The 12,546-nt window shown below is 40.0% G+C and overlaps 1 protein-coding gene across 1 annotated transcript in view; it reads left to right on the top strand.

The window, feature by feature from the left end:
• The first annotated feature begins 8,682 nt into the window (after positions 1-8,682).
• Positions 8,683-12,546, top strand: part of LCT (lactase) — a 47,707-nt gene continuing 43,843 nt past the window's right edge. The window contains exon 1 of the mRNA XM_074212021.1: positions 8,683-9,388. Coding sequence (XP_074068122.1) covers positions 8,683-9,388 — 706 coding nt within the window. The remainder of the gene's footprint in view (positions 9,389-12,546) is intronic.

Here is a 12,546-nt window from a genome sequence, read left to right as displayed (position 1 = left end):
TACTGTCTCTTACATAATTTCCCTAGAGAATAAGCGTGTCACATTTCTGCTTAGGGATCTTCTGGAGTCCCCTAACTCTTCAAGTAACCAGTTTGACATTTAAGATTGAGTTCATATTGCTCCCTTCACACACTCCCCATTCCAATGGACTGGCTCTGGGCTTTTTCTACCCCCTTCTCTACATATTCATGCATGTCTTCGATTCTTGGAATGTCCTCATCTCTAGCCCTTAGAGTTCTTAGTCTCTTCAAGTCTGAAGTGCCACCTCCTATAGGAAATTTTTTCCTTGTCTGCCAGTTGTCAGTGATCTTTCCTCTTTAAATCATTGCTCTTTCCTTTTTAAATCATTGCATATTCATTCATTCCTTTATTCTTTCCTGCATATATTTATTTGTATGTTAGATTTCCCTTAGTGAGATGTAAGCTGCTTGAGGATAGGGGTCGGTTTTTTGTTTCTTTGTGTTCCCAACTCCTAGTACTTATTAATTAATCATCCATTAATAATCATAGAATGTTAAAACTAGAAAGGACCTAAGAAATCATCTAGACTGATAGCCTCATTGGACAGATGAGGAACCTGAGTAAACATAGTAACTTTTAAAGTAAAATGCTAGCATGGAAATGTAGAATTGATGGGAGGGGCTGGAAGGGAAGGGTGGGAGAGACAAGGGGGAATATTTGAAATATTTCCAAAACATCTTTGTTTCCCTTTCTAGGTCTAAAGTGACTTGCTGGCTATGAGAAGAATTCATAACCAAACAAGGTCCAGAGAATGTAATAAGGGTCTGGTATATGTCTAACACTGGCAAGTGTATTACTCTACGTGAAGAACTTGGAAAGGATCATGGTAACATATTTTAAAAATGACCTGGAGAAACTAGGGCACATTTGTAGATATTCTGTGAATTGTTCTAATTTGTTTATCCTCCTTCATTCTAGAAGAGGAACAATGACTTCTGGAAGGTGATATTCTGATTTGCAAGTGAATTGGATTTAAATGAGGGAGAACCAGAGCAAAGTCATCAGCCCTTACTTTCTCTTCCAAAGTCAATGGAATCAGGGGCCGCTAGGTGGCGTAGCACTGGCCCTGGAGTCAGGAGTACCTGGGTTCAAATCCCGTCTCAGACACTTAATAATTACCTAGCCGTGTGGCCTTGGGCAAGCAACTTAACCCCGTTTGCCTTGCAAAAAAACTAAAAAAAACCCAACAACAACCCTCAAAGTCAATGGAATCCAGGAGCAAGAATAGGTCTAGATGACTGGCAATGGCCCCAGATAAAGTAGGAAACCTTGGTCATGTTAAGTTAAGATCCTTCCAGATCTGTGTCTGGGGCAATGCCCATTCATTTAATCAAGTCTAGGTAAGAAATGAGGCAAAAGGGGGCAGCTAGGTGGCGCAATAGAGCACCAGCCCTGGATTCAAGAGGACCTTAGTTTATATCTGGCCTCAGACACTTAGTAATTGCCTGTGTGACCTTGGACAAGTCACTCTTAACCCCATTGCCTCAAAAAAAATCTTATTTCTAAGATACAGAAGGAATGGATTCAAATGTATAAGAATAAAAACCATTCTCCAAATGATAAAGGATCAAAGGACATGCCCCCAAAGTTACTCTTGGACCTTGGCACATACCCCAAAAAGCTGCTGGAAGAAAGAGGAAAAGGATCCATATTTACAAGAATAGTTATATTAGCTCTTTTTGTAATGACAAAAAAACCCTAGAAACTAGGAGTTACCCAACAATTAAGGAATGATTGAACAAATTATGGTATATGAATGTAATAGAATAATTGTGTTATAAAAATGATGAAGAGGACAATTTTCTTTTTAGGTTTTTTTGCAAGGCAAACGGGGTTAAGTGGCTTGCCGAGGCCACACGGCTAGGTAATTATTAAGTGTCTGAGACCGGATTTGAACCCAGGTACCCCTGACTTCAGGGCCAGTGCTTTATCCACTACGCCACCCAGCCACCCCCAACAGGGAGATTTTTTTTTAGGTTATTTTTGCAAGGCAATGGGGTTAAGTGGTTGCCCAAGGCCACACAGCTAGACAATTATTAAGTGTCTGAGATCAGAATTGAACTCAGGTATTCATGACTCCAGGGCCAGTGCTCTATCCACTGCGCCACCTAGCTGCCCCTGAACAGGACAATTTCAAAGAAACCTGGGAAGTCTTGTATGAACTAATACAATTGAACCAGGAGAACACTGTATACAGTTACAACATTGTAAAGAAAAACAACAAAAAAGAGAAAACTCCAGTCAAAGCAGTGACCAATAATGATCCCAGAGGATCAATGATTAAATATGCTACTCTTATCCCGACAAAGGGTTGATAGACTCAAGATATTAGCCATATACTCTTTAATACATGGCCAATGTGAGAACTTGCTTTGTTTGATTAGGCATATTTTTTGTAAGGGTTTTGTTTTTATTTTTTCAGTTTGGGGAATAGGAGCAAGAAAAAAAATACTTGTTAAGTGAACAAAAATGTTCCTTAATTTAGAAAGATGAAATATATTTGTGTAATTTGTTAATATAATTATCATGTCTAGCACATTTAGAGATGTTAGAAAAATGGATTAAAGGAATAGTGTTTTGCTTTTTTTTATTTTTATTTTTTTAATTTGGGGGGAAAACCCAAAACAAATCCTGTGTGGGAAAAGAACATGATTCTTTCCCCCTATATTTATTGGGGCTTCTTCTTTATGGGTAAGATTAAAAGAAAGTTTAGAAACATCCCAAAGAGATGGAAAAACAGTGGAAGATCCCTATATGCAAGCTAACATAATACTTTTTGTGGAAGCAAAAAAAAAAAAAGTCAGAAAAAGCAAGGGCCCATTGATTGGAGATGGTTCAAAAATTAGTGGTGTATGCATGAAATTGGATATTGTCCTCTTGATTGCTGGTCCTGGCACACAGCACAGCACTTCATTGCCAATACCTAGATGGCCCCAGAGTGAGAGGCTCATGCTTTCCTTTCCCTTGAGAAAGGTCCTGACCCAGAAGCGCTTGAGCCAAATTCTGGCTCCTACACTAAGAGAGTCCTACCTACCTCCGGTTACAATTCCCTAGCCCCCACTCACTTTTATTTTGAGCTCATATTTTGTACTTATATTTGTATATATTATATATATATATATATATATATATATATATATGTGCATATGTATATTCTATACATATATGTGTGTGATATTAAACCAAATCAAAATGTAATCTCATTGAGGGCAGAGACTGTCTTTGTATGTATAGCACTGGCACATAAGAGGTGTTCAGTAGGGCAACTAGTTGGTGTAGTGAATAGGATGGTGGATTTCAGAGTCAGGAAGACCTGGCCTTTTGCCAGCTGTATGACCCTGGAGGAGCCACTTAACTTTTTTCATTCTTAGTTTCCTGCTATGTAAAATGGGAACAATGATAGGATTTACCTTATTGGGGTGTTGTGAGGATCAGATGAGATAAAGTATATGAAATACTCTTCAAACTTTCAAGCACTGTGCAGATGTTAGCTATTGTTAAATGATTGCTGATTATTGAACCATAAGATGTCAATAGAAGTCATTTCAAATTCAGAAATTGTAAGAACTGAAACAGAACAAAGGAAACAAGACCAGGAGAATAGTATACAAATTGAGCATAATATTACAAATCACAAAAACACAAAAAAGGTAATTGAATGCCTATAAACGTAATGAGTAATTCTTAATTCTGAGAAAACATGACTATAGACTCTGAAGACAGATGCCCTTGTGGAGAATGCTTTATTATAAAGTTCAGAAAACTTTCTAATTATTATACTGTTTAAATCTAAAGATTAGAGATTGGAGACTGTTTGAATTTGCACTCAGAATGTCACCTGAGTTCAGTAACTCTTCAGGAATGCAAATAAGGAATTTTGAGTTCCCTTAGGGCCAGATCCATCCTCATCCAGGTCTTCTTTTGCATTTGTCCAAAACAGTATTTGGCTTTGCCTAAATTTTAATGAATGCTTATATTCTCTGATATCCATCTCAATCTACCTAATTTTCAAGCTGCCCTTTCTGGCACTTTGTGTATAGATATCATGTAAATCTTCCAGAGACAAAGAGAGGGAGCTACACCTTCCTGGTTTGCTCTCATCTCAAATGAAGTTCTTTATGAAACTACTTCAGATTTTGGGGTTGTTCTCATGAATCATATCCTCCATAGAAGTGTAGGGTATGTTCAAGGAAGACTAGTACTTCTGATATGACTAGTACCACCTTTGATGTCCACCTGAGCCAGCTAATTCTTACCTGTGACTCCAAGAAGCTATATAGCATGCCCAGTGGCCACACCCCCGAAAATCATTTCGGCAGTTAGGGAAACCAAGTTGAGGATAACTGAGGGGTCTCAAGCTCATCGGTTAGTAGTGGGGGGGTGTACCCCAAGTACGTGATGTCTTCCAATGGTGGAATGGATGGATGAAAACAATTCTTTCCAACAGCCATGAAGTAGGTGCTGTGGAGAGCTTAGAGTTTGGAGAGACATCAAAGATGCCAAGGTCATTCACTGCATCTAGAGCCATCACCAGTTGTCTTGACTCTTGTCATACTATGCTGGATCATAATGACTCTGGAAGAGAGAGTGAGGTAGATGACTCCATGCAGCCCTACCTCACTTAAATCCAATTTACTCACACATCAGAAGATATCACCACCCATACCACTTTACCATTCCTCAAAGTTCTGTGGTGACAGGCAAGTGATGAAGCATCGGGTGAGGATACACTAGGAACTGTAGTCTCAACCCTGCATAGGTAACCCAGGCCATAGGGCAATTTCCCCACTGAAAGCAGCAGTGAAATTCCAGAGCCCTTGGGTGACTGAGCAGCCCTTTTAAGGATTTCTCTGCTAGAAAAGGTGCCCCCAAAATTGTCTGCTTACCCAACCTGGCCTGATTACCATGGCAGGTGGGGAATCCCACAGTATGGCCAAGATACAAAAAAAATCTACAAAAACTTCTTCAAAGAAGATTCCATTCACCATCAGTGCATGGAATATGTGCATACTCATAGACAGCACAAGATCCAATAGACCTGAAAGATGGACAGCTCTTCTTGTAAGAGAACTCAGAAGGTATATTGAAATAGCAGCCCTGAGGGAAACAAGACTGGCAAATGAAAGTCAGTTTACTGAAGTCAGAGCTGGAGACATGTTTTTCTGGAGTGGCTGTAGTGAAGCAGAGCACCATGAAGCTGAGATAGGTTTTGCAATCAAAACTAATCTAGTCGACATTCTTGAAGCCTACCAAAAGGAGTGAATGACAGGCTTATGTCAATGAAATGGTCATTTCCCAGGAAATGCCATGCCACCCTCATCAGTGCCTGTGCTCCCACCATGATGAACCCTGATAAAGTCAAAGAAAAATTTTATAAAGATATGGAGACCTTTATCCTCAATGTACCAAAAAAGGACAAGCTTATAATTCTGGGTGATTTTAATGCTAGAGTAGGCTTAGATTACTAGACATGGCAGGGAGACCTTGGTAGGAGTGGAGATGGAAACAGCAACAGCAGTGGTCACTTATTCCTGAAGACTTGGGCATCTCATGACCTCATCACAAACACTGTCTTCCATTTAGCTAGATGCAATAAAACTTCCTAGTTGCACCCTTGTAATAAACATCAGCATCCATTAGACTATGTGATTATAAGGAGAAGAGATAGACAGGATGTGAGAGTGACAAAGGCAATGTGTGGACTGATCACAGAATCATTCTTTTCAAGATAAATATTCACATTCAACCAAAGTCATGACCCCAAGGCAAAATGACTACCAGAGGAATTAATGTCAAGAGACTAGAGTGTCTCTATGAGTGGGAACAGTTTGTTGCTAACTTGAAGGGAAAACTGAGCCAACACACAGTTGGCAACAGTGGAGCAGGAAAGGAGGGGGGCAACTTTCAGAGATTTGGTGTCCAGCACTGCATTTGTTCATCTGAGCCAGAACACTCGCAAACATCAAGACTGGTTTGATGAAAAAGATGGGGAAATACAGAAGCTGCTAAATGAAAACCGAGAACTCCACAGGGTTTACCAGCAAGATAGTTCAACCATTTCTAAGAAGGCAGCATTTAATTCCACCAAAAGTAAAGTAAGCGAAGTTTAGAGAAACAGGACTCTTGACTCAGTAAGAAGGCAGATGAAATTCAATTTTATGTAGACAGTAGCAAACCAAAATGCTTTGGTGATGCCCTGAAGGCTATTTATGGTTTAAAGACCTATGGTGCATCTCAACTACTCAGTGCTGATAGAGCCATGGTGTTTAAAAATAGGGACATGATCTTAGAGAGATGGGCTGAACTCTTCCATAGTGTTCTTAACAGACCATCATGAGTCAATGCAGAAGTCACTGACCATTTAACTCAAGTTGATGTCAATCCCTCCCTAACTGAAGACCCAACTGAAGAAGAGGTAAATGCCATTAGGCTCCTTTAAAGTGGCAAAGCACCTGGTGCTGATTCTATTCCAACTGAGATATACAAGGTGGGGGGTCCATTGCTCATCCAAAAACTGACTGAAATTTTCCAGGTAATATGGCATGAAGAGGTTATTCCCCAAGAATTCAAGGATGTCTCCATCATCCATCTCTATAAAGGTAAAGAGAATAAGATTGTCCTGTGATTATCATAGGAGTATTTCTCTTTTAAAAATTGCTGGTAAGATTATTGCCAGAATCCTTCTCATTAGGCTGATCCTTCACTGAGAAGATGGTCACCTCCCTGAGAGCCAGTGTAGCTTCAGAAAGGGTTGAGGAACAGTCGATATGGTGTTTGCTGCCTGACAACTCCAGGGAAAATGCCAGGAACAGAACAGAGGTCTATATACAATGTTTGTGGATCTAACCAAGTTCTTTTATACCATCATCTGTGCATACCATCATTTATGGAAAATTATGTCAAAATTTGGTTGCCCGGAGAAGTTCAACAGTATTGTATGTCAGTTCCATGACAGCATGCATGCACAAGTTCTGGATAGTGGATGATGCTCTTGAGATTTTTTACTCACCAATGGAGTGAGACAAGGCTGTGTCCTTGCTCCCATGCTTTTTATCATGATGCTTTCAGCCATGTTATCAAACACCTTCACTGAGGATGAACATGGCCTCAAGACTGATGGCAAATTCTTCAACTTGAAAAGGCTACAAGCCAAGACCAAAGTGGGGGCGGGGGCGGAGTGTTGGTACATGATCTTCCATTGTAAATGACTATGCACTCAAATGCAGTTGCTGAAGCTGAGATGCAACTATGTTTGATTCTCTGCTGCTTTTGCTAATTTTGGCCTAACAATTAATACCAGGAAAACACAGGTGCTCCATCAGCCAACACCACAACCATCCATAGGTGGAACCATTAATTACAGCAAATAGAGAAGTTTTGAATGTGGACAAGTTCACATACCCTGGCAGTGTCCTTTCCAGGGAGGTTCACATTGACAATAAGGTTGACACTCGAATTGCCAGAGCTAGCTCAATATTTGGGAAGCTCTGAAAGAAAGTGTTGGAGAGAAGAGGTGTTGGACTGACCATCAGACTGAAGGTCTACAGAGCTATTGTGCTGACCTCATTGCTACATACCTGTGAATCCTAGACAGTTTACCAGCGCCACGTCAGGAAACTGAATCCATCCATTTAAATTGTCTTAGGAAGATTCTTAAGATCACCTGGCAGGAGCCATAAGCCAGGTTGCACAGTGGATAGAACACTGGCCTGGAGTCAGGAGGATCTGAGTTCAAATCCGACCTAGCTGTATGGCCTTGGGCAAGTCACTTAGCCCTACTGCTTTGCAAAAAACAAAAAAAAAAAGATCACCTGACAGGAGAAGATACTAGACACTGAGATCCTTTCTCGACCTAAACTGCCTAGCATTCCAACATTAATACAGAGAGGGCAACTATGATGGGCTGGACACATGGTTAGAATGCCAGAAAGGCACATGATTACAAAAAGATTATTCTATGGAGAACTCACATGGGGCAAGTGCTCACAGGAGAGTCAGAAGAAGTGAAACCAGGACATCCTAAAGGTCTCTCTTAACTTTAGAACTGATTGTGCAACATGGGAGACCCTGGCCCAAGACCACCTAGCATGGCATGCCCTCATCAGTGAGGGTGCTACACTCTATAAGAAAGGTAGAATTGAAGCAGCTCAAAGGAAACGTGACATACATGAGTTTAGAATAAGGGCTATTTGTGCCCAACCTGTGGTAGAACATTCTGAGCTTGTATTGGTCTGATTAGTCATAGCTGGACACACTGCAACTTGTTTCTATAGTGATGTCATTTTGGTCTTCTATAATGAAGGACAAGAACCAACCAACCTTCAAGGCCCTGTCAAACATAGCATTCTAATACTGTCCATGGAGTTTCCTTGATAAAGATCCTGGAGTAGTTTGCTATATACTTCTCTGTGGATTATGGTAAACAGAGGTTAAATAGCTTCCCTAGGATCACACAGTTATTAAGTGTTTGTGATTGGATTTGAACTCAGGTCTTCCCAGCTCTAGGCCTAGTGCTTTAGCCACTAAGTGTCTAGAACTGCACCATAGACTGCAATGTTCTATATCTTTGTCCTGGTACATAATTTATAGCTTAGTTTTGCAGATAAACTGTGTTAATCATTACATTTTACAATCCCTTCGCATTTTACAGTCCCAGATATCATGTATAAGTACCAAAGATCCCTGCATCCCCAGCATTTGTCATTGGAAATGGAGCTGGTTTGGAATGTAGCGTTTGTTCTTCTGTCCAGTTTTCCCTGTTGGGCAGTAGACTGGGAATCTACTCAGAATTTCATCGCAGCTGCTGGCCCTCTTCCCAGTGACTTGATTCAGGACTTGAATCATCTATTGAACGGGCAGGGGTCTAATCTCACAGCAACTAGCCTGGATACTCACATCTGCAACCAGCAACTGATTAATGCCTCTTCTGAGTACTTTGCCAGCCTTTATGCCAGTGGGGTGACCCACTATAAAATCTTTCTTCCATGGGCACAACTACTCCCAACTGGAAGCTCCCAGGAACCAGACACGAGCACAGTACAATGCTACAGAAGACTTCTTGAGGTGCTCAGGGCTGCTCATCTTCAGCCATTGGTGATTCTGCACCATCAAACATTACCCAAACAAGCCCTGGCCTCCCTATCTGGGGTCTGGAAAAGCAACCTTTTTGCTGATCTCTTTGCAGACTATGCTTTGTTTGCCTTCCATTCCTTTGGTGACCTGGTTGAGATCTGGTTCACTTTTAGTGACTTGAGAGCAGCGATGGAGGATCTTCCGCACCAGGAATCAAGGTCTTCTCATTTTCAGGCCATTGTTGATGCCCACAGAAAAGCCTACAATGTCTACCACGAAAATTTCACTTCTCAAGGTGAATGAAAATGGGGATTTTTGTGTTGCAGTGAGAAAACTGATTTGGGATTAAGTAAACTCTCCTGGTGATTTTGTGTATCTTAGGCAGATCACTTCATTTCTAGATCTCAGCTTCTTCTGTGATAAAATGGGTGAGGCTGAATGGCTGAATGTAGTGTAGTCAAGGCTGAATTGTGGTGTAGTCAAGGAATGGAATTCCATTAAAAATTAATGACTATAAAGAAATAGAGATAGAAATAAAATAATGCAAAGGGGAGAAAAGGAGGAAGGACTGAGAGGCAGCATGTGGGACAGTGGAAAGTAGACTGATATTGGAACCAGAGGGTCTGGGTTCGAATTGAGTATCTGCCACTTATGTACTTAAGTTATCCCAGCACACTAGGGCTGGAGTCAGAGAGACTAATCTTCCTAAGGTAAAATCTGCCCTTTGTTTTTCCAAATGATAAAATCAGAAGGGTTGGCTTAGGTGAACTTCTAATCTATGAAATGATAATTATATGCATATTGATTAATTATTATATGCACACTGATTATAACTGTCTTGGAATCAGGAACTTGGGAGTTTGAATTCAGCCTCTGATACTTACTAGCTGTGTGACCTTAGGCAAGTCACTTAACCCTGACTACCTTGCATCCAGGGTCATCTCCAATCAGTCTTGATTCATATCTGGCCACCGGACCCAGACACTTCTGGAAGAGAGACTAGCGACTTAGCACAGCCAATTCATATGCTTGTCATGACATCACTTCCTTGATGTTATGGTCTCCTTCAAAAATAAAGGACTAAAAAAACATGTGATATAAATTAATATATATATACATATATACAGAGATGAAATGGGCAGGGTTGGAAGGGCCATTGGAGGTCATAATGCACAAAAAGTTTAAATTTCTTACATCATGAATAAATTTGAAAGATGTTTCTTAGGGGTTTAAGTGAATTTAGAGGCAGTGTAGTACAGAGGAAAGAGCACTGGATTTGGAGTAAGAGGATCTGAATTCAGATCCCTTTTCTACTACTTAACCTGGATCTGTTTCCTTATGTGTAAATGAGGGATTTGAACTAGAGGACCACTGAGGTTTCTTCCAAATGAGGAAACCAAGACAGAGGTTAGGTGAGTTATCCAAGGTTACCCTGCCAGTAAGCATCTGAGGTCAGATTTGAACTCTGATTCCATTCTCTTCACCTCCTATCTGCCTCCAATCATTCTAGGAACAATGAACAACTAATGTACAACACAGAGAATACTGAATCAGACTAGAAGCAAGATCCTAGTCTTTAGTTCTACCTCTGACTTCTACCATATAACCATGGGCAAGCTGATTAACTTTCCTATGCCTCATTTTTATCATCTGTAAGCTAGAGATTGAAATTCTAGAAGAGAGTTCCTACAATTTTAGAAGAGGGCTCCTATCTTTTTCATGTTTCACCTTACTTGTGCTGATACCTAAAATTAAATGGATTAAGGTTATTGTACTAAGGTCTCCAGAAGAGAGCAGCTGAGGCTACCAAAAGATGGGAGTGGGTCCATGTTTCAGACAAGTCAGGTGTAATAACCCTCCAAGCTCCTTGGAGAGGACTAGGACAGCTATAAAGATCACTCCTTTGGATGGACCCACCTTCCAAGCTTCTGGAGGGTAGCTATCCATTCAGCTGAACAAAACCTCTTTGGGTATCATCAAAAACTTATTCCTTTGTGCTTAAATGCAGCTAATACTATCTACAGAGGAGTTAAGGGAGATGGGGTGTTAAGTAGTGCACTGCTCTCCCATTCCCTTGACTGAGTAGGACATTATCTATTTTGGATGATTTTTTTTTTAGGTTTTTGCAAGGCAGATGGGGTTAAATGGCTTGCCCAAGGCCACACAGCTAGGTAATTATTAAGTGTCTGAGACCTGATTTGAACCCAGGTACTCCTGATTCCAAGGCCGGTGCTTTATCCACTGCGCTACCTAGCCGCCCTATTTTGGATGATTCTTAAGGGATGTGGGGCAGAGCAGGATCCCACTGATTCTCTGCCAGTACCTCTGCCCACCGAACCAACATTTGGTCAGTTTTAGTTCCCTATAATTATCTTCTCCCTCCTTCACCCAAATCCCTTTTAGGTTCCACATAATTTCTCCTATATTTGACTAACTTACCCAGAAATGCATCTCTGATTATTCCGTGGTAGTGCAGTTACTATATTACCATGTTGCTTAGGACAATAGAAAAGTATTTCAAAAGACTTCAGAGATTATCTAGTCAGATGCCTTCATTTTATCAATGAAGACATTAAAATCAAGAGATGAGAAGTGACAAATTAATGACAGTCAGTATTTGATCCTGGGTCTTCTGACTTGACCCTGGGTGAGTATCCATTCTCCTTTCTTGGATCTTTTCTAGCATTTCACCATCAGTTTGTTTTATAGCTCTTGCCTCATTTTTATCTCTCATTTGCCCCCCAAATTCTTACTTCAAAGAAACATTTTAATGATTTTTAAAAGTAATTTTCTTCCAATCTTTCTGTTTCTGGTTCAGTAATTAAATACCTCCTATCAATAGACCACTATTTATTGAAAGTTCCTTATGTACTCAGTGCTATGTTTTGTACTGTGGGGAATTTATTAAAAGCACAGATCAATCAATCAACAGTCAATAAGCTAGGTTCTGGGGACACAAATGAAAAGAATAAGAAGCTTAACTCTCAAAGAATTTACTTTCTAATGAGGAAGATAAGTACATAAATGTATGATTGCAGGATAGAAGGAGAATGTTTAGAAATGAATACTAAGTACTTAAATACAAGGTAGTCTGAGAGGAAGGACTTTATATAGGAGAATTAAGAAAAGCTTTACATTTTTAAAAACTTTTATTATTTTAAACATGATATTGGTGAATTTTTTGTGTTTAGTATATTTTAAATCATTAGTTATATTACAGGTACATTGATGAACATTTTGGTCATACATTATATACAACTTAGATTTCATCCATGTGGATTTCTTTTAAATAGTGTAATATACAGGGGAAAGTCTTTGAAAGACCTCAGAATTTTAAAAAAAATTATCTTTCAAATGACTAGAACCTTACATTATATGGACTATTTGGAGGTTTTTGTGCCTTTTGAGCCATATTGATCTGATCAAACACACTGCTCTGATCCCAACATAATG

This window comes from Macrotis lagotis, chromosome 1, assembly GCF_037893015.1.
Source record: "Macrotis lagotis isolate mMagLag1 chromosome 1, bilby.v1.9.chrom.fasta, whole genome shotgun sequence".
NCBI lineage: Eukaryota > Metazoa > Chordata > Mammalia > Peramelemorphia > Peramelidae > Macrotis > Macrotis lagotis.
Note: the sequence above shows the minus strand (reverse complement) of the source record. Positions and strands in the feature narration are given on the sequence as shown.